General features: G+C 41.1%; 1 protein-coding gene across 2 annotated transcripts in view; it reads right to left on the bottom strand.

Annotated features, from left to right (window-relative positions):
* LOC113175707 (diacylglycerol kinase eta) overlaps window positions 1–13,695 on the bottom strand; it is a 184,159-nt gene extending 170,464 nt beyond the window's left edge. For both annotated transcript variants that reach the window (XM_077795200.1, XM_077795201.1), the window contains exons 1-2: window positions 13,599–13,695; window positions 5,564–5,767 (exon numbers count right to left, since the gene is read on the bottom strand). In XM_077795200.1, the coding sequence (XP_077651326.1) occupies window positions 5,564–5,767; window positions 13,599–13,658 (264 nt within the window). In that variant the 5' untranslated portion in view covers window positions 13,659–13,695. The remainder of the gene's footprint in view (window positions 1–5,563; window positions 5,768–13,598) is intronic.
* Window positions 13,696–25,427: the final 11,732 nt, after the last annotated feature.

The raw sequence follows: 25,427 nt of genomic DNA, 5'->3' as shown, positions 1-25,427 counted from the left end.
CAACTTCTGCCATAGATGAACATTGATTATTGTTTGAGATATCTTGCTGCTCGTCACTGATCAACATGTAAAAATTCCCACTTGCCATTCATTTTATATTCAGTTTCTGAACAATAAACCTGTCAGTATCACATTATTCTCTTTTCTTTTTTTGTTTGTTGTTTCTTAGTTGTAAATGGCCACAATACCTTTAATTTGTTTATTTATTTATATGTGGTGCTGAGGATCAAACCCAATGCCTTACACATGCTAGGTGAGTGCTCTACCACTGAACCACACCCTCAGCCCTTATTCTCATTTCTTAACACTTTCTGGCCATGTTTCTGTTTCTCATCCTATTTGGATCATTGCCTAATTAAAATGTTTCCATCCAGAACTGCAGCTAATAGTTTTAAATAATATTTTCCAATTTATTCTGTTTGGGTTTTAAACACTGCACTTAAACCATCATGACCTACTAACACGCTACCACCTACACTATGGAAAACACTGAGCAAGTCTTCCCTAGTCTACTCTACCGAGGGTGAATGGTAAAAAAAATGATGTCTTAATTGCATAAATTACATTTCATAAAGCACAGAAAATTATAAACAACATTTTTATATTTTGCTTTATCATCAAAGTACAGAAGTTTATTTATACATCTTTCATGTTAAATTAAAGCCAACATACTAATTGAAGAATGTGACCATTATTCTTTTCCTACTAGGTGTAAAGAGATTTCTTAATCCACATAGAACACTGTCCCAAAGTTCTGAATATCTTTACAGTGTTTAGTTATGTTTTCTCTAAGTTTAAAGACTCAATTATGGCCATCCAAAATTAACCATAAAATGCTGGGCATGGTGGCCCATGCCTATAATCCCAGCAACTCAAGAGGATAAGGCAGGAGGACCTCAAGTTCAAGGCCAGCCTCAGCAATTTAGCAAGACCCTGTCTCAAAATAAAAAGTTTTTAAAAGGCCTGGGGATGTAGCTCAGTGGTAAAGTGCTCTTGGGTTCAATCCCCAGTGACCACCTCAAAAAAAAAATTAACCATAAAAATACATATAAATATCAAAAGTAATGAGAACACAATGAACCTAATCAGGAGGTATTTTTGACACACAAGTTTCATGACCTTAGCCAAGATGACTCAATGGCCGAAAAAGTCATTGAGATAGTTCCCATTTGTTTATGACAGTTGAACAATCTAGCCTGCAAGCTGTCTAAGATTCCTCTGGCCACTCCTGCAAAAATTAAAGATTACAGTATTCATGAACCAACAGAAAGCATGTAAAGCCTCCTTCACACTCCTGTTCAAAACCCAACTGTTTGGAGTTTGTGTTACTGTTCTTTCAAAATCTCATTCTCAGTATATACCTGTGTTATTCTCTAGGTTGCAGAGAACACAAAATCCACAAATTCAGGAATATTAGGGAAAGGCAAAGAAAAGGAAGTAAAAAGAGCAGTATTCTGCTCCCACTGGGCTTTCCACATCAGAACCATTTTCATTTTTGAAGGACTTTTTGCCTCGGGGAAATAAAGGCAGCCCTAAAATTACCTAGTTTTTAACATGTGAAATTCCACTCGGCCGATACAGAAAAGAAAAACAATGAAAAGAGAAAAAGGAAAAAAAAATAGTAAAGAGGCAGCAAGACCTACAAAGAAACCAAGGGGGGAATGGAAAATGAAAAGGGAAACAAAAGTCTACCATGTAGGTAGGCACGGGAGGAGGGCAGTAAGACCTACATGAGGATTTTATTAAGCCACCCTGATTTTTTTTTAGAATTGTTTTTAGTTGTAGATGGACACAATATCTTTCTTTCTTTTATTTATTTATTTGTTTGTTTGTTTGTTTATTTATTTAATGTGGTGCTGAGGATCCAACCCAGTTCCTCACATATGCAAGGCAAGCGCTCAACCACTGAGCTACAACCCCAGCCCGGCCACACTGATTTTGAAAGCATATCAGTCCTATTCTTTACTTTAAAAAGTCAACATGTCCACCACCCAAAAGCTGAGATTAATGTGTTGTCCTAGAATAAACCCTTATTTCCTTCCATACATAACTGATTCATTAAATAATGTGTCTTGTTAGGTTGAACCATTTGAAATTCCATATTTTTCACCAATTTTGACCTGCTAATAAGGCAATTTCACATAGCTCAATCTAATATATTGGAATATATCTCCATCATGGAATGTATTTCCATCATTAAGAACAGTTATACACATATGAGGTATGTATAAAAGCCACTACAAAAATAATCTCCATATTATATCTCAAAGAAAACATGTTTATAAAACATTCCTATCGGTATTTTTAAGATAAGGATGTCCATATATACAATATGTACTTCTAAAATATATATATTTATATGTATAAAAATGTATATATATGTATAATATATATTTTTCGATATATATGTGTATACATACACATACACACACAGACACACACACACACACACACTTGTATGTACATAGAAATTTTCTGGAAGCACACCAAGAAAATGTCACCACTAGGGCTGAGGGTATAGCGTATAGTGAATGACAAAGAACTTGCCTAGCATTCCAAAGGTCCCAGGTTCAATTCTTAGCACCACCAAAAAAAAGAAAAAGAAAAAGAAAAGTGTCCCCAATGTCTGCCTATGAAAGGGAGACCAGAGGTCTGGAGTAAGAGGGAAATTACTTTTTATTAGATACCTTTCTATTAACATGTAACATCTATCTCTACTACTGTCTGAACATTTTAACATATGCATGTATTACTTTTTCTGTTAAGAAAAAGTCTGAACATTTTTCAAATTCACCAGTAATTTAATGTCCTTCACTAATGTCCAAATCATTTAAAATGTTACAAAGAACACTTTAAATAAGGTAATTTCTTCAGTTAGCAGCCTTTTTTCACCCTAAACCTAAACTCTCTACTAAGTAGCTTTACAACCCTAATCTTAGAGGAAATTAAAATTACTACACCTGTGTTAATAATATTCATATATCAGAAGCATTATATGTAAGTATGTAATATATAGTTATTCAAGAAATATTTTTGCCCTCTATGTACAATATACTCTTCTTTAAGCCCTGGACTCATCTACAGATAAATGCTTGATAAAGAAAGCACATAAACATAAGCATGTGCATATGTATGTATATAGTTTACATGTGTGTTCCCAGGATTGAAGCCACCACTAGTAAACCCAATCTGCCAGACCAAGTGGTCTTTTGGTGAATCTTCCAAATGTATAAGCAGGAACTACTAGTGTTATCTTACATGTGACTGGGCTTTGAGCTAGTCCTGGGGCCCCATGTCCACCAAGTTTTTTCATCTTACACACCAGTGGAAAGGATCAAGAGACTATCTTTTTCTAAAGATTCTTCCCTTAATTCTTACCTGAATTAGAATTGAAGTCTAAGAATCAACAGTTAAATTTAGCAATTCTCAATCTATACATTCCCTCACCACCCTCACCTTCTTCCCTGAGAATCAACATTTAAGACGAGAGATACTTGGGTTGGGCACAGAGGTACAGGCCTGTAATCTCAATGACTTGGGAGACTAAGGCAAGTCAGATTAAAGCAGGAAGATTGCACAAGGCCAGGCTCCACAGTTTAGCAAGACCCTACCTCAAAATAAAAAATACAAAGGGCCAAAGATACAGTTCCTTGTACAGTGTTTCTAGGTTCAATTCCCAGTAACACACACACATACGCACACAAAGCAGGAAAAGAAGGGCTGTAATTCATGAAGCTTTTAGAATATATAAACATTCCGGATTGTGAGATGTGGAATGTGAGATTGAGGCTCACTGGTCTCAGCAATCTAAGATCCTGATCTAAGGTGTTCACTTATAAATAGCTGATGAATTCATGTGAACCCTAACATATATGAGCAAGTGTAAAATGCAGAATTTTTCATATTCAATACATTTTTTGAAATTCAAACATTTTATTCAATGATAATAATTATCTGTATTCATAGCAAAATCTGCTCAATATTTTTATTAGAAAGTCAAACAGAAACCAAAAATAATTATGCTTTTTCACTTTAGTCTCCATAAACTTGCTTTACCCCAAACCATAGATAACAACAAAATTAAAGAGTATAATCTTAGCTATTACCACAAGTTCACTGACCTTAGGAAACCAATTCTCATGAAAATAGTTGTAGAATGACTTTTGCAATTTTTTTTTTTAATTTTCACTTTTTGTAATGGGGATTGAACCCAAGGGCATTTGCCACTGAGCTACATTCCCAGCCCTTTTTATTTTTTATTTTGAAACGAGGTTCACTAAGTTGCTTAGGGCCTCACAAAGTTGCTGAAGCTAAACTTGAACATGTGATCCTCCTGCTCACCCCCAAATCTCTGGGATTACAGGCATGTGCCACTCCCTGTGGCTGCAAATTTATTTTTATTTTTATTTTTTTTTTTTTTTTTTTTTTTAAAGAGAGAGTGAGAGAGGAGAGAGAGAGAGAGAATTTTTTTTTTAATATTTATTTTTTAGTTCTCGGCGGACACAACATCTTTGTTGGTATGTGGTGCTGAGGATCGAACCCGGGCCGCACGCATGCCAGGCGAGCGCGCTACCGCTTGAGCCACATCCCCAGGCCCTGCAAATTTATTTTTAAAGAGGACAGCCAAACCCAATAATTTTACTGGTTCCCTTTTCGAATTCCTCATGAAAGTTGTTCATTGACAACAAACTCTCACTGTGGATTTTTAAAGATGAACATTACGAATAATCTTTTAATATCCATAATCATTTGCTTTGTGTTCATGATCAAATTAAGACAACTTTGGAACCTTACAGGCCGGGACAGCACAAAGCTTTATAAACGAGTAACATAACCTCCATATAACAACATATATGTATATATGTGACATATATGCAACTTTTTAATTATCAAAAACAACCGTGGATGTATGGTCTCAACTCTAACTTTGCAGGAACTCGCAAAAACGAAAACCTGGCCAGCTTTCTGTTGGATGCAAGGTGAGTGCTCGAACAAGGAGCACCATCCATTTACCACTGGTGTAGACTCAGGGCTTCTGCTTACCAGACAGCCGCAGGAGGAGGACAGGATGCCAGGTGTCACCTCCTACCAACCCTCCCAGATTGAGCCAAGAGAGGAGCAGCCTTCTGCCCACTGGAAGGAAAGTGGCAGGCGCACCTTAGTCTGGCTGGTTGGCCTACACACGCAGCGAACATGCTACCGAACCACGCCACCACAAAGAGGAAAAAATAAAACACTTCTTTTAAGTTCAGCTTTTCTCACGCTCCTGCCAAGCGACTAGTTCCCAGTTCCTCGGGCCCAGCCTGACAGGGACTCAGGATCCCACCATGGAAGCCTTGGAGCTCCCAGGCCTGGAATCCCAGGCTGCGGTGGTTAGTCCGCACCCTTGGCCCCTCCCCTCCCCCAAACCCCGCCCCACACTCCAGGCCCCGCCCCCTCCCCTTTTCCCTCTAGTTCCTGGGAGCACCCAGCACGCGTTTGCTGCGCCCCAGGCGCCCTCTCCACCTCCCAACTCCTCCGCCTCCCAATCTCCACGCTCCCGCAGCCCTCCTTCCCGCCTCACCTTGGTCCGGATCTGCCCCGAGGTGGACACTTTTCGGATCAGTTTCTGGGGTCCCTCTTGCTCTACTTCGCTGTCAGACGAATCCTCTCCGGGCCCCGCTGAAGCAGCGGAGGGGGTGACCACAGTGCCAGTCCCGGCAGCAGCTCCTCCAGCCGCACCCGGAGGGTGGTGCTGGCCACTGGCCCCCGCCATCCTCTCCGACTCCTGCAGGGACAGAGCACCGCCCGGCGTGGGGCGGTGGCAGAGATCAGAGGGTGGGCTCCACCCTGGCAGTGCCCTGAACCCGGCGCCCAGCTGATGCCGCCATCTTCGGTTACCCTTACCCTAGCCACCCCCACGGGGAAAGGATCATTGGGGACCAGATGCCCAGCAGTCAGGGACTGGACAGGCTTTTCTGCTCCATTCCCGCCAGAATTTCTGTGTAATGAAGCACTGTAGACACAGAACCCTTTCCCGACTAGGACCCCTGTGTACCCAACCTCAGAATAAGACCAGCGCAGGTTGAGAGGACAGGATGACAAAGGGATAGGCCAAACGCCCTCCTACTTCCTCTAGGGTCTGGGGTCCTCGGGATGGACTAGAGGGCAGGATGGCAGAAAACCTAGGTAGTAGTCAATCCCGCCACAGGTCAGGCAGGGACGGATGGTGCTCTCTCCCTTGGTTATGGGCAGCAAGGGTAAGAATGGCCCCTCTCAGTACTTGGATCTACCTCCCGACCCCCTAGAGGGCATCCCACCACTTCCTGGACCCCGAATCTCTGCAGACACTTGGGCCTTGTTGCATGGTTCCAGCAGAAAAAAAGTCCCCTCTGCCCCGTGTTTGTCTCACGACCCTCAGCCCCACTCTGGGGACCATACCTCTCCCTCCTCCGCCTGGAAGTGCCGGTTCTTAGAGCTCTCTCCACTGTGGTGGTGTTTAGGTTTTGGTCCACCCCCACCCCCATCGGGCGCACGAGGAAGTGAAGGGTATTTTCCTGGAGGTTTAGCTCTGCTCTGAGAACTTTTCGTTCAGAAAGAGGAATCCCCTTTGGCTAACAGGAAACTGGAAAGGGCGCAGAGAGAGCGCAGAAACCAGAGAGGATACGCAGCCCAAGACGACAGAGTGCGAAATAAATGTCTTAATTGAAGTGCTAACCGAGACTGCCTGAAAGAAAACAAGGCATTCAAGCTATGTGAACACCAGTACCCAAACACAGGGCGGTGGGGGCGGGGTGTTAAAAAGGAGAGGGGGAAAAAAACCACACGTACACACACTGGGAAGTCCTGGGAGAGCCACTCCCTAACTACGACTGGAGCAGGAGGAAATGGGATCAACAGGCTGTAGTCACCGCTCAAAACTCGCCCCTTGCAAGCTAGTTGTGTGGGTGCTTGAGAACAGCAGCCTTGCTGCAGATCATGCACACTCAATATTCAAAGGTCCCTTGCAGGTCTGGAATAGCTTGAAGAGAAAATACTAAAATGACAGATTCTTCTTGTCATCCAAAGAGAACTTCAAACTATTGTTAGCTATATTTTTAAATAGGGTACAAAGTCCTTGACAGACCATTGGGTCTCTTCACCTGGATAAAGCACTCAGTATCTGCAACATGTCCTTACCCTTCTATACACATTCCTTTTTAATTTTATTTATTTATTTATTGGTTGACTTGACCTTTAACATTCCTCCATATAACATATATGTATATATGTAACTTATATATGCAACTTTTTAATATTAAAAACAACACATGCAACTTTTTAATTATAACTAAGATTCTGGGTTTTTCCCTCCTAGTTGCAATATAACTTCCAACAATAATCTGATTTATGTGTTAGGGCTGACAGTTCTAACAAGTTTTAAGAAAGAGTATGCAAATCCTAACACTGTAGATTAAATTCATGAAAATGTAAAATGCACTGACTAGTTTCTATCTTCCAAGACAAGGAGACTGCTGCCACATAATGCTTACAGAGATGACTTCTCTAGCTTCAGCTACTGCTTAGGAAAAGAAGGAGCCAGCAAAATGAACTTGAAGATTTCTTCTGGCCCTATAAACACGTAATTTTATATCTAGAAACACATATATCACTGGAAATTCTTTAAGAGAAAAATAAGCAAAATAATGGCCTTTATCCCCATCTGACATTTAGTCACTGACAAGTCTATGACTTAGCAATGTAGTAAAAGATACCCAGTAAAGGGTCTTTTGAAAGAATAAGTTTAATTCAGCCCTCTTTTAATGTATAAAAGCACAAACTGGGACCAAAGTCAAAATTGTGATTACTATTCAAATGTTCTATTCACTTTATCATATTAAATAACAAAAATAAATTTGTCCTCTATCATTTACTCACACATTATGCTTTCAAGTTTTATATAGCAACATTTTCCAGAATTCAGGGAAGGGGTGGTTAAATGGAAAGTCTTTTTTAATGCCTATGCCTACTGTGTGATCCAAAAGGAATAGTATGGATTACATATGGGGGGGAGTGACCAAGGATTGGACTCAGGGGCACTTAACCACAGAGTGACATCCCAGCCTTTGTTTGTATTTAATTTAAGGACAGGGTTTCACCAAGTTGCTTAAGGCCTCCCTAAATTGCTGAGGCTGGCTTTGAACTCTTGATCCTCCTGCTTCAGTCTCCCAAACCACAGGGATTACAGGCATGCACCACCACACCCTGCTTGGATTACATTTTTATTCTTTAATTCAAACACTGATTGCTTAAAGATACTTTACAGCACTTTTACATCCAGGAACTGGGAAATTAATACCTCAAAGAAAATGTATTTCTTACTTATAAAGATTTAACCTCACAGTCAGCTCTATAATTTCTCTACCCTGTAGAAAATTCAGGGTGAGCCCAGTGTGGTGGTCCACACCTATAATCCCAGACTGAGGCAGGAGGATCACAATTTCAAAGCCAGCCTCAGCAACTTAGCAAGGCCCTGAGCAACTGCAGGAAGACCCTATCTCTAAAAAGGCTGGGAACGTGACTCAGTGGTTAAGCACCCCTGGATTCAATCCCTGGTACCAAAAAATAAATAAATGACTCAGAAAATATGGTGTAGGCAAATGAATAAATGCCACCTCACTTCCCAAGAAAGGAAGCTCATCAAAATTCTTTTCAACCATCTCTTCTGAGAATCCCTAATTTAAGGTACTTTTATTATTGTTACTTTGAGATCTCTGAGATTTCCTGCATCATTCATATATATATATGAAGATGCATAAATCATAGCCAAATATCATGCTCATACCAATTTTATGAATATTAACATACAACTATCTACAGATGTAATCTGAATTATAGTCTTATCAATCACTACTCATAACAAAACAGAATACCATTAACAACTTTTAAATTCCATACATTCTGTGGTTTAATATTAAATATGATAGCATAAACAGGCTGAATGCTACATTTTATATCCTGAAGACAAGTGTGCACATTTAAAAATTCATATTCTAGGACTCCTGTTCCTCATCAGTAAGGAACACATGTTCAAGGAACTTTGCCAGTTGACCAAGTACAAGCCCAGAAGACTGTTTTCACTAAAACTTTAGAACAATTTCCATGGTACACTTTTCTTACATATTCATAACTTAACATTCAAAACTTTATCTTATTAAAATTTCCTTAGTTGTTATCTGAATGAAAAAGATTTGAGATCAATTGTGGTATCAATTGCACATACATGTGGTCACCCTTGTAACTAAGGCAAAAATCTTTCATTATCTAAATATAATGCAGAAATACATTAGTTATCTCTCATTTCTAGTCTGATCCTATTCCTTTGAAACTCTTTCCTTCCTAATTTTTTATAAATTTGGATTGTTTTACAGACACTATCTGGTATTATATCATTTGGAAATATAAACAAAATGTAGTAGGTGAAATGTACTCTAATACCCCTCCACTAAGAACTACATTCTACATGCCTGTAATCCCAGTGGCTCCACAGGCTAAGGCAGGAGAATCAGGAGTCAGCCTCAACAACTTAGGGAGGTCCTAAATAACTCAGTGAGACCCTGTCTCTAAATAAAATACAAAAACTGGCTGGGGATGTAGCTCAGTGGTTAAGTGCCCCTGGATTCACTCCCCAGTACCAAAAAAAATAAAAAGAAAAAAGAAAGAAAGAAAGAATTACTTTGTAAATAGTCCTACATTTTGTAAATTTTGGCTTGAATTCTACTTACCCCCTCCTCCAAGATATTACTCTGAGTAAGGATTGCTTGGCTAAACATCTTCCTGACAATCCATACCCACAACCAAAATACTTTTTAATTGATTATAAATTTAGGTAATGCCTATATTTCCACTGAGACCTGATTATATTCCAAAGCTGGCATTAATGAAAATACACGGAAACTTAAATGCTAACATTATCATCTTTAGGCCCAATGTCCCAGCCAGAGTAGAGGGACTAATAGCTAATTTAAATGTTCCCATTTAAAGAACAAAGAATGTCATGAAGTCCCAGCAACTGCTTGTCAGCTGCAGACATGGGTGCATTTTTGACAAGAAGTACGGTTCTCTCGGCTGGGATATAGCTCAGTGGTACAGCCCTTGTCTAGCAAGTTCGAGGCCTAGTTTTGATCCCCAACGCAATAAAAAAGAAACAAGAAAAAAGAAAAGAAATTATGTTTCCTTTACAGTTAGCTAGCATCCATTCCTGATAGTTCATTCACTCTTCTGCCCGAAGAGTAGACTCATTATCACATTTTAGATCACATCAAAAAAGAATGGGGGCTAGGACTATGGCTCAGTGGTAGTGCACTTGCCTGACATGTGTGAGGCACTGGGTTCGATTCTCAGCACCTCATATAAATAAATAGAATAAAGGCCTATCAACAACTAAAAATAATATTAACCAAAAAATAATAATAATAATAAGGCCAGGTGCCATGGCGCACACCTGTAATCCCCATGATTCAGGAGGCTGAGGCAGGAGAATCACAAGTTCAAAGCCAACCTCAGCAAAAGCAAGGCACTAAGCAACTCAATAAGACCCTGTCTCTAAATAAAATACAAAATAGGGCTGCGTATGTAGCTCAGTATTCAAGTGCCCCCGACCGAGTTGAATCCCCGGTACACCCCCCACCAAAAAAAAAAAAAGAATAGGAATACTGCTTGTTATATGCCATAAGGGATAATGCAACAGGATAAGTGTAATATTAATATCATTTATTTGCTACTGGATAGTCCTTTTTAAATGTAAATGAGCATACTTTCATGGTAAAGCAAAGTTGCCAATATTTGAATTTAAAAAGTAGATTTTTAAATAACTTAAAAATGGAGTCCAAGTGAAAATAGGTGTTCTTAATTGAGCTCTTTGAGGGTCCACAAGTTGGTTTTCATAAAATCTGATTCCCTTGAAATTGTGTTAAAATGTGTGTAAGAGGGTGGTTCCATAAGATTATATCCACTAGTGATGTTATAGCCATCTTAATTTGTATAAGTACACTAAACAATGTTTGCACAATGACAAATGCATTTCTCAAAATTTGTTCTATTGTTAAGCAAATGACTGCAAAAGACCATGACAGTATATTATTTAGGTGCATTTCTGGAGAAGAAAGTCCATTGCTTTAATCAATTCTTAAAGAGATCACTGACCCAGACAAAGGTCAAGAATCCAATTTTGATGGATTTGTGTTCCTTCAATACATTTAGATTAAGCTGATTCTTCCTCTTTTGCTCCACAAGCCTGAAATATTTAACATTTAAACACTTTTTTCCTAATAAATTCCTCCTTTTTATTGTATATGCCTCCCCCCCGGTTTTTTAAATATTTTTTGTAGTTGTATAAAGATACCTTTATTTTATTTATTTATCTTTATGTGGTGCTGAGGATTGAACTCAGGGCCTCACACGTGCTAAGCAAGCCCTCTACAGCTGAGCTACAACTCCATCCCCATGTACATGCCCCTTTTAAGTAATTTGGATAACTTGAGGTTTTTGGGTTTTTTTAAGAATTTAAATAAGAATTTCCTTTGTTAGTCCTAAAATAGACCTTTGTGGTCATAACATGTATGACCACAAAATTTCAAACTCATCAGAAATAACATTTATATCACCAGTCTAAGTTCTCCTGAACATGTTTTTTGGACTCTCTGAATGGAAATCATTTACATGGAACCGTTAAACATTCTGTTGAATTAAGAATGCAAGCTTTCTGAGGACAATGCTTTGTGTCTGGGTTGTTAAACGCTATCCAACAGTTCCAGAACATGATAGGTGCTGGACCAAAACATTTGCTGAGCAAATACAAAGGCCTTTCATGTTTAAAGAAAATGAACCTAATTTTTAAAAGCGATTTCTACATTCTGGATAGTGTCACAGTTCACGCACACATTTCTGGTGGTGAAACTGGTACTGAATATTTTCTGTAGAAAATAAATGAGTGGTTTTGTTCTTGTCACTTCTGAGAAGTAAAGAGGTTGGGCAAGGTGGCAAATGCCTGTAAATCCCTGCAATTTGGGAAGCTGAGGCAGGAGGATCCTAAATTCAAGACTAGGCTGAGCAATATAGCCAGTCCCCCTCTCAGAATACAAAATAAAAAGGGTTAAGGATATTGCTCAGTGGTAGAGCACTCCTGGGTTCAATCCCCAACACCTCAAAAAAGGAAAAGAAAGGGGGTTCTTTAATTTGCTGGGCGCAAAGTAGTTGACATCACTACCCTAAAGAAACACTACATATGACCAGGTGTTTCCAATTGTGAGAGGCATGGGCTTAAAGTACCCAGGTGCTGAAAAGACTTCAAATACAAAAGTATAGGAGTAAGGTCACTGGGATTTAATTCTCAATGATCTTTAATTTAAACGTCAAAATTAAATTGTATTTTTAATTTCAAGTACAACTTACTCCCCAGTGATAACCACAATAGAAGAAATATGAGCAGATGGGCGACCTAACAACATGTTCAAATTCACAAAAGCAAAAACAGCTGCAGATGCAGATGGATCAGAGTCCAAGGACACTTTTGAAAGGTCAGGAAACAGGAGGCAGAGAAACGTACCCTGAGCAAGGGAGCTGGAGTGTACACATTCGAAAAGAAAAAGGAGAACCAACCCTGGCACCTGACCTAGAAGCTCTCAACAGGCTGAGGCCGGCCCGACCAAACTCGCGGAGTCCCTGGGAAAATAGCATCCGAACTTATAGTCCGCAACGCGGGTGAGAACAGAAGCTTTTCTGACCAGTTCAGAATTTCAACCGAGACGGAGTACCAAACATCCAGGCAGGGCGTAGAGAGTCAAAATTCGATGCCAAGGAAAAAGCAACCCACACTGGATTACTGAGGTCTGAGTGGCACCGGGATTCTAGAATCCCCGGAGGGATGCGAGATGGTTCTGTTTTGAGTTGTAAAAAAAAAATAAGTCGAAGGGGTCTGGGGAAATAAATCCAAAGACCCTTGGTCTTCTCTTCCTTATCCTCGCACACAAAAGACACATGCACACACTACTCTCGGCCCCTAAAATTACTCAACCTCCGTGTTGCGTGTGCAGCGAAATCCCAGGCGAAAGCGAAGTTAGCTTCTGGCTTCATCCCCGGCAAAACCCCTTGACCCTTGGAAAAGCCTGTGGCTGTGGCGGCCGACAAGAGTCGGAGGCGTGGTTCTGGCTTCTAGCAGCGATCGGCCTCCCCAGGCGGCGGTCCTTAAAAACCTGTGCGCCCAGGTGATTGCCAGGGAGCAGTCTCAGGAGGGAAGACCCACCTCGTCCCAGCCCCACACGCTGACCGCACAGCCTGGCTTTCTCCTGTCCCTCTGCCTACACTCCACGCTCGAAAATCAAGTGAAAAGTTGGAAAGTCGATGAAGCACGGAAGCGGTCCTCTAAGGACCGTCACCAGTGGGTCGCCAATGGCCCCTCGGGGAAAGCGCAGCCGACCGGACAAAGGCGATCCGGGCGGCGCGCGGGCGGCGGAGGAAGCGCTGCCCCGGCTGGGAAGCAGCTGGGGACCTCATCCCTGGCCATTTCCTGAACGGAACCCGGCCCGGGCGGGGGGGACAGAGTAGAAGCGGGAGGGGGTGGGCGCGGGCGCGGTACCCACCGGTTCCTCCCAGGTCGGGCTGCGGGCGCCACTCGCGGGGCGCACGTGCTGCGGCTCCATCGCGCTGGCCCGCGGCTGGCCACCCAGGCGCGCGGACCCCGGCCCCCACCGCCGCCGGGGCCGCTGGATGCGATTCCCTCGTCGCGGTCCCTCTCGGCCGCCGCCGCCGCCGCCGCCCCGGCTCCCGCCCGGGGGCAGCCACCGGCCCTCCCGCCGTCTCTGGCTTCCGCCGCGCCGCTCTCTCCCGCCCCCGCGCCGGTCCCTTCCTCCGCCGCCGCCGCCTCCTCCTTCTCCTCTTCGGTCCCGCTCCCTTGCGCGGCTCCGAGCGGTCCGCTCCCGGCTGCTGCTGCCGCCGCCGCCTCCCACGGCCGCAGAATCCGCCCCTCGCTCCTTCCTCCGCCCCCGGCTCCCTCCCCTTTTCCTCCCCGCTTCCCGCCCCTCCCCCCGCAGCCCCCTCCTCCCGGCGGGCGGCCCGGGACGCACGTGACCCCCTGTCGGGCCTTATAAGGCACGGAACCGAAAGCGGCCGCCGGGTGGTCACGGGCACCGGGCGACCGCGCTGGAAGGAGCGGCCTCCCCGGGGGCCCGGCGCGGAGCTGCCGGCGGGCGCTCAGGGAGCCGCGGGGAAAGCTCGGGCCCGGCGGCCGCCGCGTTGGCGATCATAGCAGCGGTGGCCGCGAGGACTAGAGACGCCTGCCAGCGCCCCTCTCCCTCTTTCGCTGTCTACCGGGAGTCGGCAGCTCGCGCCCGCCCGCCTCTGTCCAAAAGCTGTAGGCGCCTCCCCGCCTCTGGGTGCCGAGGCTTGAACGAGATCACTTTGGACAGTCACCGGCTTCAACAGAGCGAGGGAGATCTTGGCACTCCCGAACCGCTCCAGAACACACGGAGCCGGGGATGGTTTCTTCTTTGTGATGTTAAGAAAGCTGCAGATGGGTTACCATCTGCAAGAGAGGTTAAGCTTGAGAAGTGCTGCTTTTATTCTTTTTTAATGATTACCGGTTTCGTGGAAAGAAAGTCGTGATGGGCTGAGACCATCTGCGCTCCAGTTTTAGCACCACACTGAAATTAGGGGAAGGGGCTGGCATGCCGCGAGCGCTCATTAAGCAGCAAGTCGCCTCCTCCCGTCCTTTGAGGGAAGGAAAAAAATGTTACAAATAGCATTTCAGATCATCTCCTTGGCACTGGATGTGGTTTCCATCTAGTTCTAATTCAAGAGTGACTGACTTGACACAGGTTGTTTCCTCTCCTGAACTTTCAGAAGCCTTCCATCTACATCTTCTCACGGCCTTTATATCAAATGCATTCACAGGTTTTCAAAACCGGAAAGTCAAAAACACTTACTTGATTCCCTCTGTTATGCCTGCCATTCCACTGAGACTACACTGATAAAGGTCACCCAATGGCTTTGAAGATTCCCCAAAACATTTGATGTTCTTCAATTCTCATCTTAATTGATTTACCTGAAGCATTTGTCACTGTTGACTAGGCTTTGATTCTTGAGTCTATCCTTTCCCTTGGCTCCTTTAGTAGTGATGCTGCCTGAGCATTTCTTGCTCAGCTACCTCTTATATGTTGCGGAACTTAAATACTTTGCCCTCAGACTGTTTTGCTACCCAGGAAACAATGAGCGGTCTATCAGACCTTCCCCTGCCTTGATTTGAACTGCCAACTGCTGATAACTCTTAAATTACCATCCCTATCTCAGATCTCCAGTTCTATAAAGCCAGCTTCTTACCAGAAAATCTCTACTCAGATGTCCCTCTTGAACTAGCTTGACTAACACAGAAGTTAGCTTCCCTAACAGTGACTTTTCTCTCCTGTCTCATTCTCAGTAAATGCCATAATTTACCTAGACAACAAAAAGAGAAACCTGAAAATTATCCCAGGCCCCTCCTCCTTCCATTGTTCCCCACGCCCCATGGTTCCTGTCCATCACCTTCCCTTCATTCACTGCTGTTCCCTGGTTTCAAGTCTTTTGTTTCAAGTTCCTGAAACTTTGCATTACTTTTCCTTATTAATTTAGCTGCCTCTAAGCTGGTTGCACCTCCACTGTTTATCTCTAGTACATTGACTTAAGCAAGCCCTGTAAAGTACAAAATTGAGCAAATCATTCCCTGAGTAACCCCTGCCAATAGCTCCCCATTGCCTAGAGGGTAGAATTCCACTATCTTAGCCAGTGCCTACTTTGCCAATCTTGTCAAACACTTTGAGTTCCTTGCATTCAGTTCCCTATCAGGTCACTTATTTTTATGCTGTGCTCTCTTATGGAATGTCCTTCCTCTTTTTCAGTCAGTCCAAACACCTGCTCATCTTTCACCATTCACCCAAAGAGTCACCTTTCTTATGAAATCATTCATTCCCAACTCTGCTGCAGGTTAAAACTAGCCTTTCTCTCTACACTGAGTGACTAAATATCTTCTCTCTCCATTCCCAACCATAATACTTAGCAGATTTTGCCTAACTCAGTTTTTACATTTAATCTCCCCAATGGCAAGTGTTATGATTGACTTGTCTCCATTTTCCTAGTTCCCAGTTCAGTTCCTCACACATAATAGGTGCTCAGTAAATGTTTGTTGAAAGAATTAATTATGTGACATAGTTCAAGACATGTTTTTATGGCTCTTGAAAATTAGCGTCCCATGCTTAGCTCATCTCATTCTTATAATTCTCCAAAAAATATATTATTGTCAGCTTTTATTGGACACTGAAGCTAGAAAAGGATAAAGTAATTTGCTCATGGTTCTGCTGTATAAATCACAGGGTAAGATAACCAAGTTTACCTAGTTAAGTTCATTACATGTTTTCCTATTTCTGTGGTCTAAATGTTTATATCTTTTCCAAATCCATATGGTAAAATCCTCACCCTCCTCCACCAAATAATGGTGTTAGGAAGTAAGGACTTAGAAAGGTGATTAGGTCACTGATGCAGAGTTCTCATGAATGGGATTAGTGCATTATAAAAGAGTCCCCATCCCCTTCACCATGTAAGGTTATAGCAAGAATAAGGCAGACTATGAGGAAGCAGGCCCTCACCAGATGCCAAATCTGCCAAAGCCTTGGACTGGACTTTCCAGCCTCTGAAACTGTGAGAAATATTTTTTATTGTTTATAAACCAATAAACTATAATACTTTGCTATAGCAGACTGAACAGACTAAGATGCCTATCCATTTTCTTTTCACTTAATTCTGTTTTGTAGGATATGATAGCTTTCTTTGCTTTTAATGATTGCCCAGGTTAGCCCCCTCTTTATTTTCAACCATTTTAAGTCATTCATTGCTTTTTAAGTGTATCTTGTAGATAAGAGTTGCATTTTGACATTATTGACCCATTGTAACTTGCCTTTTAGGAGTCTTTTTAAATCTGTTTTCATTTACCACATATATTAATCAGAGTTAAAAACTTGTTGTAAGGAGCAGATCCTTCCTCCTGCCTTCCCACACCTAGTGTTTATTTCCTTCTCTTGGTGCAGTGCCAAATAAATGGTCCAGTTGCTGGGAAGGCTCCTTTGTACTGTATTGCAATTCCATCTTCTTAAATTTTTATCCACATGGTGAAAGCTGGTAAGGGAGCTTCAGTTTATAGAAGGAAGAAGAGAATGTGAAGGAGCACTAACCCAAGTTCTGAAGGCCTACCGCAAGAAGTGATGCACATGTCATCTGCTTATATACCATTGGCCAGAACTTACATGATCACACTTAGCAGCAAAAGAGCAGAAACATGTCACCACTAGCTGTGTGGTCATAGACCAACCACAGTTATATTACTATGGAGGACAAACAGATTTTGTTGAAAACAAGCACACTCTGTCACATTATGATGACTCTCTTTTGGATTTATTAGCACCATCTCATCTTGTATTTATTTAACTTTCTTTTGCTTTTTCTTCCTTGTTTCTTGCCTTCTAGTGGTTTTGTTGTTGTTGTTATTTGTTTGTTTGTTTTGTTTTGTTTTTAGTTGAATTTTCTTTAGTGTGTTCCCTTTCTCCAAACATTTCTACTGATTTGAAATGTATTCCTTCTAGCCAGTTACAATGGAGCATGCCCATAATCCCAGTGACTTGGAAAGCTGAAACAGAAGAATGGCAAGTTTGAGGCCAGCCTCAGCAACTTATTGAGACCCTATCTCAATAAATAAATAAATATTTTGGGAATGTGGCAAATGCACCTGGGTTCAATCCCTTGTAAGCCATCCCCTACCCCCACAGAAAGAAAGAAAAAAAGAAAGAAAGAAAGAAAGAAATGTATACTTTCTAATTCAACTTTTTGAAGTTATCCTGAAAATATTAAAATATTAACATTTATATTTAATATCCAAAGTTAGTCACTATCTGTACCTCCTCCTATAAATATAACCTTAAATTTAAAAAATAATAATAAAATGAATCACTTTAACTCTCAAGTTCCCTTTCTATAAACTACACATTGATCTCTTGTGCTTTTTAATTCCCTCTTATTAATTAGTTTATTTATTTATTTTTCTCTTTTTGCAGTGCTGAGGATGAAACTCAGGACCTTGCACATGCTAGGCAAGTACTTCAACACCAAGTTGTTCTCCCACCCCTAGCCATTACTTTTAAGTGCTCTAATACTCTACTCATCATTGTTACTACATTTATAATTATCTCATTAAATTTACCAACATGTCTTTTGTATTCTGTTCTTTCCTTTTGGGATAAATTCCTGACTTAGTGAAGTGTGTTGTTTTTGGTTTCATTCACCAAAGGTCTGGGTGAAATTTTTTCTTTCTCTTTATATCTCTCATTTTATTTTCCCTCATACTCTTAAATAATAATTTCACTGGCTATGGAATTCTTTTTTAAATTTTTTTATGTTTTAGTTGTAGGTAGACACAATTATCTTTATTTCATTTTTGTATGGTGCTGAGGATTGAACCCAGGGCCTCACACATGCTAGGCAAGTATTCTACTACTGAGCCACAACCCCAGCCCCTGGCTAAGGAATTCTAAGTTGACAATTATTGACACCTACACGTTGAAGTGACTATTGCATTACCGTTTGGCATTTACTGCTGGTTAATTAGAAGTCTGCAGTTGGTCTTATTATCACTATATAGATATTTTTCTCTCTACTAAATCTTAATATTTTCCTGTTTTGAGTTGATAATTGCATTATTGCTTTGTGTCAAGATGGGTTTTGTATTTGGATATATTATTCAGGATTTAGTATGCATTTTAACCTGAGGATCTAAATTCTTATTCTTCCTCTCCTCCTTCTTATTCGCCTTCTCCTCCTTTTCCTTCTCCTTCTCCTCTCTTTCCCCTTCTTCTCCTTCATCTTCTGTCCCTGAGAATGAACCCAAAGGCACCTAACCACTGAACCACATCTCCAGCCTTTCTTATATTTTTTTTTCAGACAGGGTCTTGCTAAGTTGCGCAGGGCCTCACTGTGTGGCTGAGGCTGGCTTAGAACTTGCAATCTTTCTCTTCAGGTTCTCAAGTTGCTGGGATTACAGGCGTGTACCGCTATATTTTAATTCTAGAAAAATTTCAGCCGTTATGTTGTCAGATATTGCTTCTCCCTACCCATGAAGCATGCATTTTTCTCTATTTTATATTTCTAGAACTTCTGCTAGATATGGTTTGGGGTCTGTCATTTTATCTTTCAAGTCTTAATGTTTCTTTTATATTCTTCCATCTTTTTACTTCCCTTTGTTGGAGTTTGGTAATTTTCTCAAGCTATGGCACAATTCCCTAATTCTCTTTGAAGCTGTATTTAGTCTCCTTTTTAATGGATCCATTGAATTTTTACTCATTCCCATTTCTAGAATTTCATTTTTTAATTTATTTATTCTTTTTTTAATAGGACCTTAATTTGTTAGTCTATTCTTTCCTTTATCTCTTTAAACATTTTAAACACATTTATTTAGAAGTTCCTTTCACATTGCTCTGTTCTCTATTGTTGTTTGAATGTAAATTCTTCCATTTGTTGCACTTGCTGAGTCTTGCTTGTGTTGACTTGTTTTCTTGTATACTTTGTAACATTTTCCTGTTGTTTTCCAAGGGAATAATGCATACCCTATGAAGTCACTATCTGGAAGGGTCTTATTCTGAATCAGCCAGGGACCACAGATTTCTTTGGTTCACTTACCAAAGACTCAAACAGCTGTGGGCTAGTATACCGGGGACTTCTTGGATATCTCTCTCTCCAAGAGGCCTCTCCACTACTCATTCCGGCATGGTAGCTTCAGGGTAGCTGACATCTTATGTGTAAGATCAGGTGTCCCAAGATGTATGTTGAAAGAGAGAGCTATGTGAATGTTGTATCCTTTTTATAAGCTCACCTGAGAAGTCATGTAGCATCACTGTCTCCAAATCATTTAGTTGGAACTGTCACAAAACCCTAGATTGAAGGGTATAGGACATAGACCTCCACCTCTCACAGGAAGAGTGCCAAAAAAATTGAAAGACTAACATATGGAATTAGAGATATATACACAGGTACAGCCATTTTAGAAACAATCTACCAAATAGTGTTTTTTAGTAAATTTTGGTATTTATGCTTCTAGGCAATCAGAAGTCCATTTTCTGTACAGATTATAAGTATGAGATACTTCTTCCCTCTGACATAGCACCAGGAGAACATAGATTATGGGGAAAGCAGTTCACAAAAATACAAGCATATGGTTCTCAGATTTGGAGTAGCAAAGACCTGTTGCTTCTATTACAGCCAAATCTCTCATGGACCATATTGGAGTTTAGCAAATTTTTCCATAGAAATAATTTGACAAAGGCTTTCCACATGAGAATTCACTTGAAACAAATTCATAAGAAAATTATATCTTAGTAACAATGCATCTAAAACAAGAATTGGAAATTCCAGCCCCTGATCCCCTTTGTAATAGTAATAGGAATGAAACACACAAAAAGAGGGTCCCATAGCAAACCAAACTATCCTTTCATCATGTTGGCTAAGATTATCTCTGCTGTTTTAGTGAGAATGGGCTTCATGGTTCTTTAACAGAATGCAGTGCTGTGTTGTTTTTTATAACTACAACTCAAATGTGCAAGTTCTACAAATGAGTTTATCTTACTCTACTGTGCTTGTATCACACAATATAGAGTGGGGGAGGGGACTTAAAAATCATTAAAAATATATTGACTATAAGTATTGACTTGTAAAAATACTAAAAATATAGTAAGAAGGCAGATTTTTAAAATAGAGAATGTAAAAAAATATAAATATTATACAAATATGAATTAAGAAATTTGGCAGACTATATCCCAATGTAGTTAGTGATTATTGATTGACAGTAAGATTCCATAATCTTAATGTGCTTCTTTCTTGTTTTTGTTTCGTGTGTGGTAGGATTATGGATGATCTCCCTCCACACACGTAATAAGCATTTGTTGTTTGTGAGAAAAGAATTGCTCATAATTAGGTTAGCAAAGAGATCAACACAGAAAAAATTTATGAAAATACAAATCTGACCTGGGTGCAATGGTGCACATCTGTAATACCAGCAGCTTAAGAGGCTGAGGCAGGAGGATAATGAATTCAAAGCCAGCCTCAGCAAAAGCAAGGTACTAGGCAACTCAGTGAGAACCTGTCTCTTAATAAAATACAAAATAGGGCTGAGGATGTGGCTCAGTGGTTGAGTGCCGCCAAGTTCTATCCATAGTACCAAAAATTAAAAAAATATATAAATCCCTGAAGAATAATAATAATAATAATAAAGACAATTGTGGGACTGAGGAAGTAATGAGGCAGAGGAAAGGGGAAATAACAGGTGGCTAAGGTTTCTTCTCTGGATGGGACAAGAGTGAAGATTTGGGTCTAGAGTTCAGATAAAATGTTACTGTTTTAGTTGTGATTCAAGCAATGGAACAATGGGGGGTTCTTGCCAAGTAAGCACTTCGAAAAGATGGGAATCTAGTTTCTGTGATCCCTTAAAGTATATTTAGCAGACTTCATCTGGGCAGTGACCCTGCTCCAGTCACCTTAGATCAAGGTCAGAGCTCTCCAGGCTATCAGGAACTGAGCAGTGTGAATCAAGCCAAAGCCAAGTGCTGGGATCCAGGGATAGGCATGGAGGGATATCCAACCCACACACCTCAGCTACAAGCACAGTGCCCATGGGGAACTTAAGGATTTGGAGTCTAGGAGGCTATAAAGTATAGTGGGAGTAGTGATCGGTAGTGGCCTTCAGGATCTAGGTACAGGGACAGGGCCCTTACTTGAGCAAAAGTACCCCAGGTTAAAAGATTAATGTTAGGGAGGGGGCAGGGGATTAGCAAGGACGGTGGAATATGATGGACATCATTATCCAAAGTACATGTATGAAGACTCGAATTGGGTGTCAACATGCTTTATACACAGAGATATAAAAAATTGTGGTATATATATATATATGTGTAACAAGAATTGTAATGCAAAAAAAAGTACATGTATAAAGGCATGAATTGGTATGAACATACTTTATATACAAAGATATGAAAAATTGTGCTCTATATGTGTAATAAGAATTGTAACACATTCTGCTGTTGTGTATTTAAAAAAATAAAATCATTAAAAAAAGATTAATGTTTATGCCGTGTTTTTCTTCTCAGGGATAGCTAGTAAACTTTCTTTTGGAAAACTATACAAGGGAGAAGTAAATGCCACAAGAATGAGGTTTGGGACTTGGCCTTTTGTGGTACACTAACATTTTTGTGGAGAGAGCATGGCATTTTCTGTTAAAGAGAACTGTGCCCAAACTCCTGCTTTCTACTTATCAATCTTAAGACCTTGAGCAATTTATTTTCTCCTTTTAAAAATGAATGTAATAATGTCAATATCTCTTAGAGGGCCAGGTGAAATGCTGTACTAAACATATCTGGCATAATACAGGTGCTCTCTGCAAACATAAAAGTTCCAGCAGAAAGAGAAAAAGAAGGACTATTCATGAATTTGTTGGAGAGCATTTCTTCCCATTATTATGACAGAAGTCATAGTTTTTGAAACAAGTGGCTACTGGAATTAGAAAACCATAGCTTTGACAAAATTTTGCATATATTGGGATTTTAAACTCCCTTTTAAATGAGTGACACTTGGGTTGTAATCTTCAGATCTACCATATGAAGTTGTTGTTATTCCTACTTTGCAGGTGAGAAGACCCAGGTTCAGGGATCAAGCAATTTGCCCAAGGTCACAGCACAGAAGTAGCACTGATTTGCGGAGTCCTCAGCATGCAGAGAACTTCTGTTAAGAAAGGCTTTCTGGAAGCAGGAAAGAGAGGTGCACATGAGGGAGGGAAAAGGAGGATAGACTACGTTGCAAGAACTTGGGTGGTGAAATCTTTACTGGGAGATTACTGTTGTTTGGTAGCATAGGGAAATACTTGTGTGTTTAGGCAAATGAAAAGGAGCCAGTAGAGGGGAAAAAGGACTTCAATGCCAAAGAGAGGACCAGTTGATGGGAGAGGTATGATGTTCAGACGGAGGAAGAAGTTTTAACGAAATCTGTTTTTTCAGAGCCTAAAATAGAAAGGCAAGGAAGAGACACACCATAAATGTTAACTGTTGTTGTGACCTGGACTGGAATCCAGGTTTAAAGCATTTTCTGTCCCGTTGCCCCAGGATACAGCAGCTGCCTTCAGTACAAAGGTCTTAAGCAGGCTGGGTTCAGTCTGTCCTTTTCACCAGCCTCAAGGACACAAACCCCCCCTTTCCTAGACCATCTCCTCTCAGAGTTTTCCTTTGATTCTACTTCCTGCACCACTTGACTTCCCATTCACTGGGGGCCTGGCCAGTCTCTTGAGGTGCCCCTTCCTCTCCTACATTTCTCTGCCTTTTAAACCTGGATGGCAACCTGGAAGGCCACAGATGGGGCAGGACATCAGGATCTTGACCTGACCCAGCTGGCTTTGCCTCACACCTCTGCCACAAGTGGGTTCCAGCTGCATGGAAGCCCAGAACAAGCTGCATACCATTCTGACTGCCCGGTCCTGCCTCTCCTCTTATGCAACCTCCACTCCCATGGACAATCACGTGGATAGTGCACCCGGTGAGGCTGGCTGCAGGCTGGAGATCCCAAGAGTAGTGGCTTAAGACTTAGGCCCAGAGGGAGCTTGGAGGATTGGAAGAATGATGCTGTTTGTGTCCCATCCTTACAGTGGAGGCATGGCAGCAAGTCAGAAAGGACACTGTGTTACTGCTGAATTGGAGGTGAGAACCATCTAACTAGATCTCTTGGGGACAGTCTCACCATCTTCAAGTTTAACTTTTTCACCAACAAGCAGTTATTGAACACCTACTTTGTGCAAATCATTAACTTTGGCTTGTCCAGAAACCATGTGAAACATCCCATTAGTTAAACATCTCTGGCCATAAGATGTGGGTGAAACTCTAAGAACTTGACAAACCAAAGTTTTGTCAGACAGAAGTTAAAGTGAACATCCATTTCATGTTTTCTAAGGGAAAATTTTTAGATGCATTACTTGCAAAATCATAGTTATTTAATTTATTTGCTCAACAAATCTCTATCAAGCATCTATTACACCTGAGGCTACACACAGCAGGGAGACATCTATGACAGATAATGGGGCCTTTACAATTGGGTATTGTAAGTGCGATGGTACACTAAGTGACAGGCATGAAGAAGGGATGGGTTAACTTGGAGGGTTGAGAAAGGTCCCCCAGGGGAAGCTACTAACTCTCATTAACTCACCAAGTTGGACAGGGAAGGGAAGAGCAAAAGACAAGTATTCCCAGGGGACTGGGGGCCGAGTGGGGCAAAAACCTACTTCTTTATAAAGGCCAAGTGGCAAAAGAGAACCCTGCTGGTTGGTTCAAGTTCTGAATAGAATTGCAGTATGACTATTTATTGCAGTATGAGGTAGTGAATAAAAGATGAGACCAAAGAAAGGAACAGAGAATGGATCATGAAGGTCCTAATACAGCAGCCAAGACTTAACTGTGCTCACATCTTTAACATAGTAATAATGGCAAGAATTGAGCTCATTGAATAACTAATCTTTTAAAAAATATTTTATTAGTTATAGATAGACACAATACCTTTATTTTATTTGTTTATTTTGTATGTGGTGCTGAGCCTCGAACCCAGTGCCTCACACAGGCTAGGCAAGCACTCTACCACTGAGCCACAACCACAGCCCTGATTAATTAATCTTTATAAATCTTAGAAGGCAAGTGAAGTTTGATTATAATAACTTATGATTTTCCACCTTAAATTCCCTCATATTATGTCTTAAAAACTAGGAAGCACAGGCACAAATTTTAAAAGACCTGCCTTTCATTTTTTCTCCCTTCCTTTCTTTCTCTCTCTCTTTCCATAGAAGGGGGGTTGGGAATCACAGGACTGATGATTGAAGAAGGGAAGGCATTTTGGACAAGCTTAGAAATCCTCTGACTAACCAGTTTGGCATCTTAAAAGATCTACAAATTAACAGTTCCTCCAGGGTGGAGCATAGACTACAAGCTGGAGCAGGCTTTACCCTTTGGGGAGGGGGCGGGGGAGGCTGGAAACCTAATTCAGACACAGGGCTATTACCATTTCATTTTTAAAGCACTGCTTTGGAGAAGGAAATCAAAGTGAATAAACAATCGCAGTTTCAACTTATTATTAAAATATGATATTCTTGCCTCATCAAAAAAAAAAAACACCTAATGTATGACAAGACATCAGATGAATGTACCTACTGAGTAAACTTTCCGAAAGAGAAATTTCTTGTTAGAATTAGTGACTAGACCATAGAATTAGTCACGTTGTTTGATTTATTGAAGCATATTATTAACCAGATTAAAAGATTTAAAGGGTTCCAAAAGCTGGTACTGAATGCAAGAGGTCACTAGCATCAGACACCTCTACCC

This window comes from Urocitellus parryii, chromosome 2 (genome assembly GCF_045843805.1).
Source record: "Urocitellus parryii isolate mUroPar1 chromosome 2, mUroPar1.hap1, whole genome shotgun sequence".
Classification (NCBI taxonomy): Eukaryota; Metazoa; Chordata; class Mammalia; order Rodentia; family Sciuridae; genus Urocitellus; species Urocitellus parryii.
This window is presented reverse-complemented; position numbering and strand designations above follow the sequence as displayed.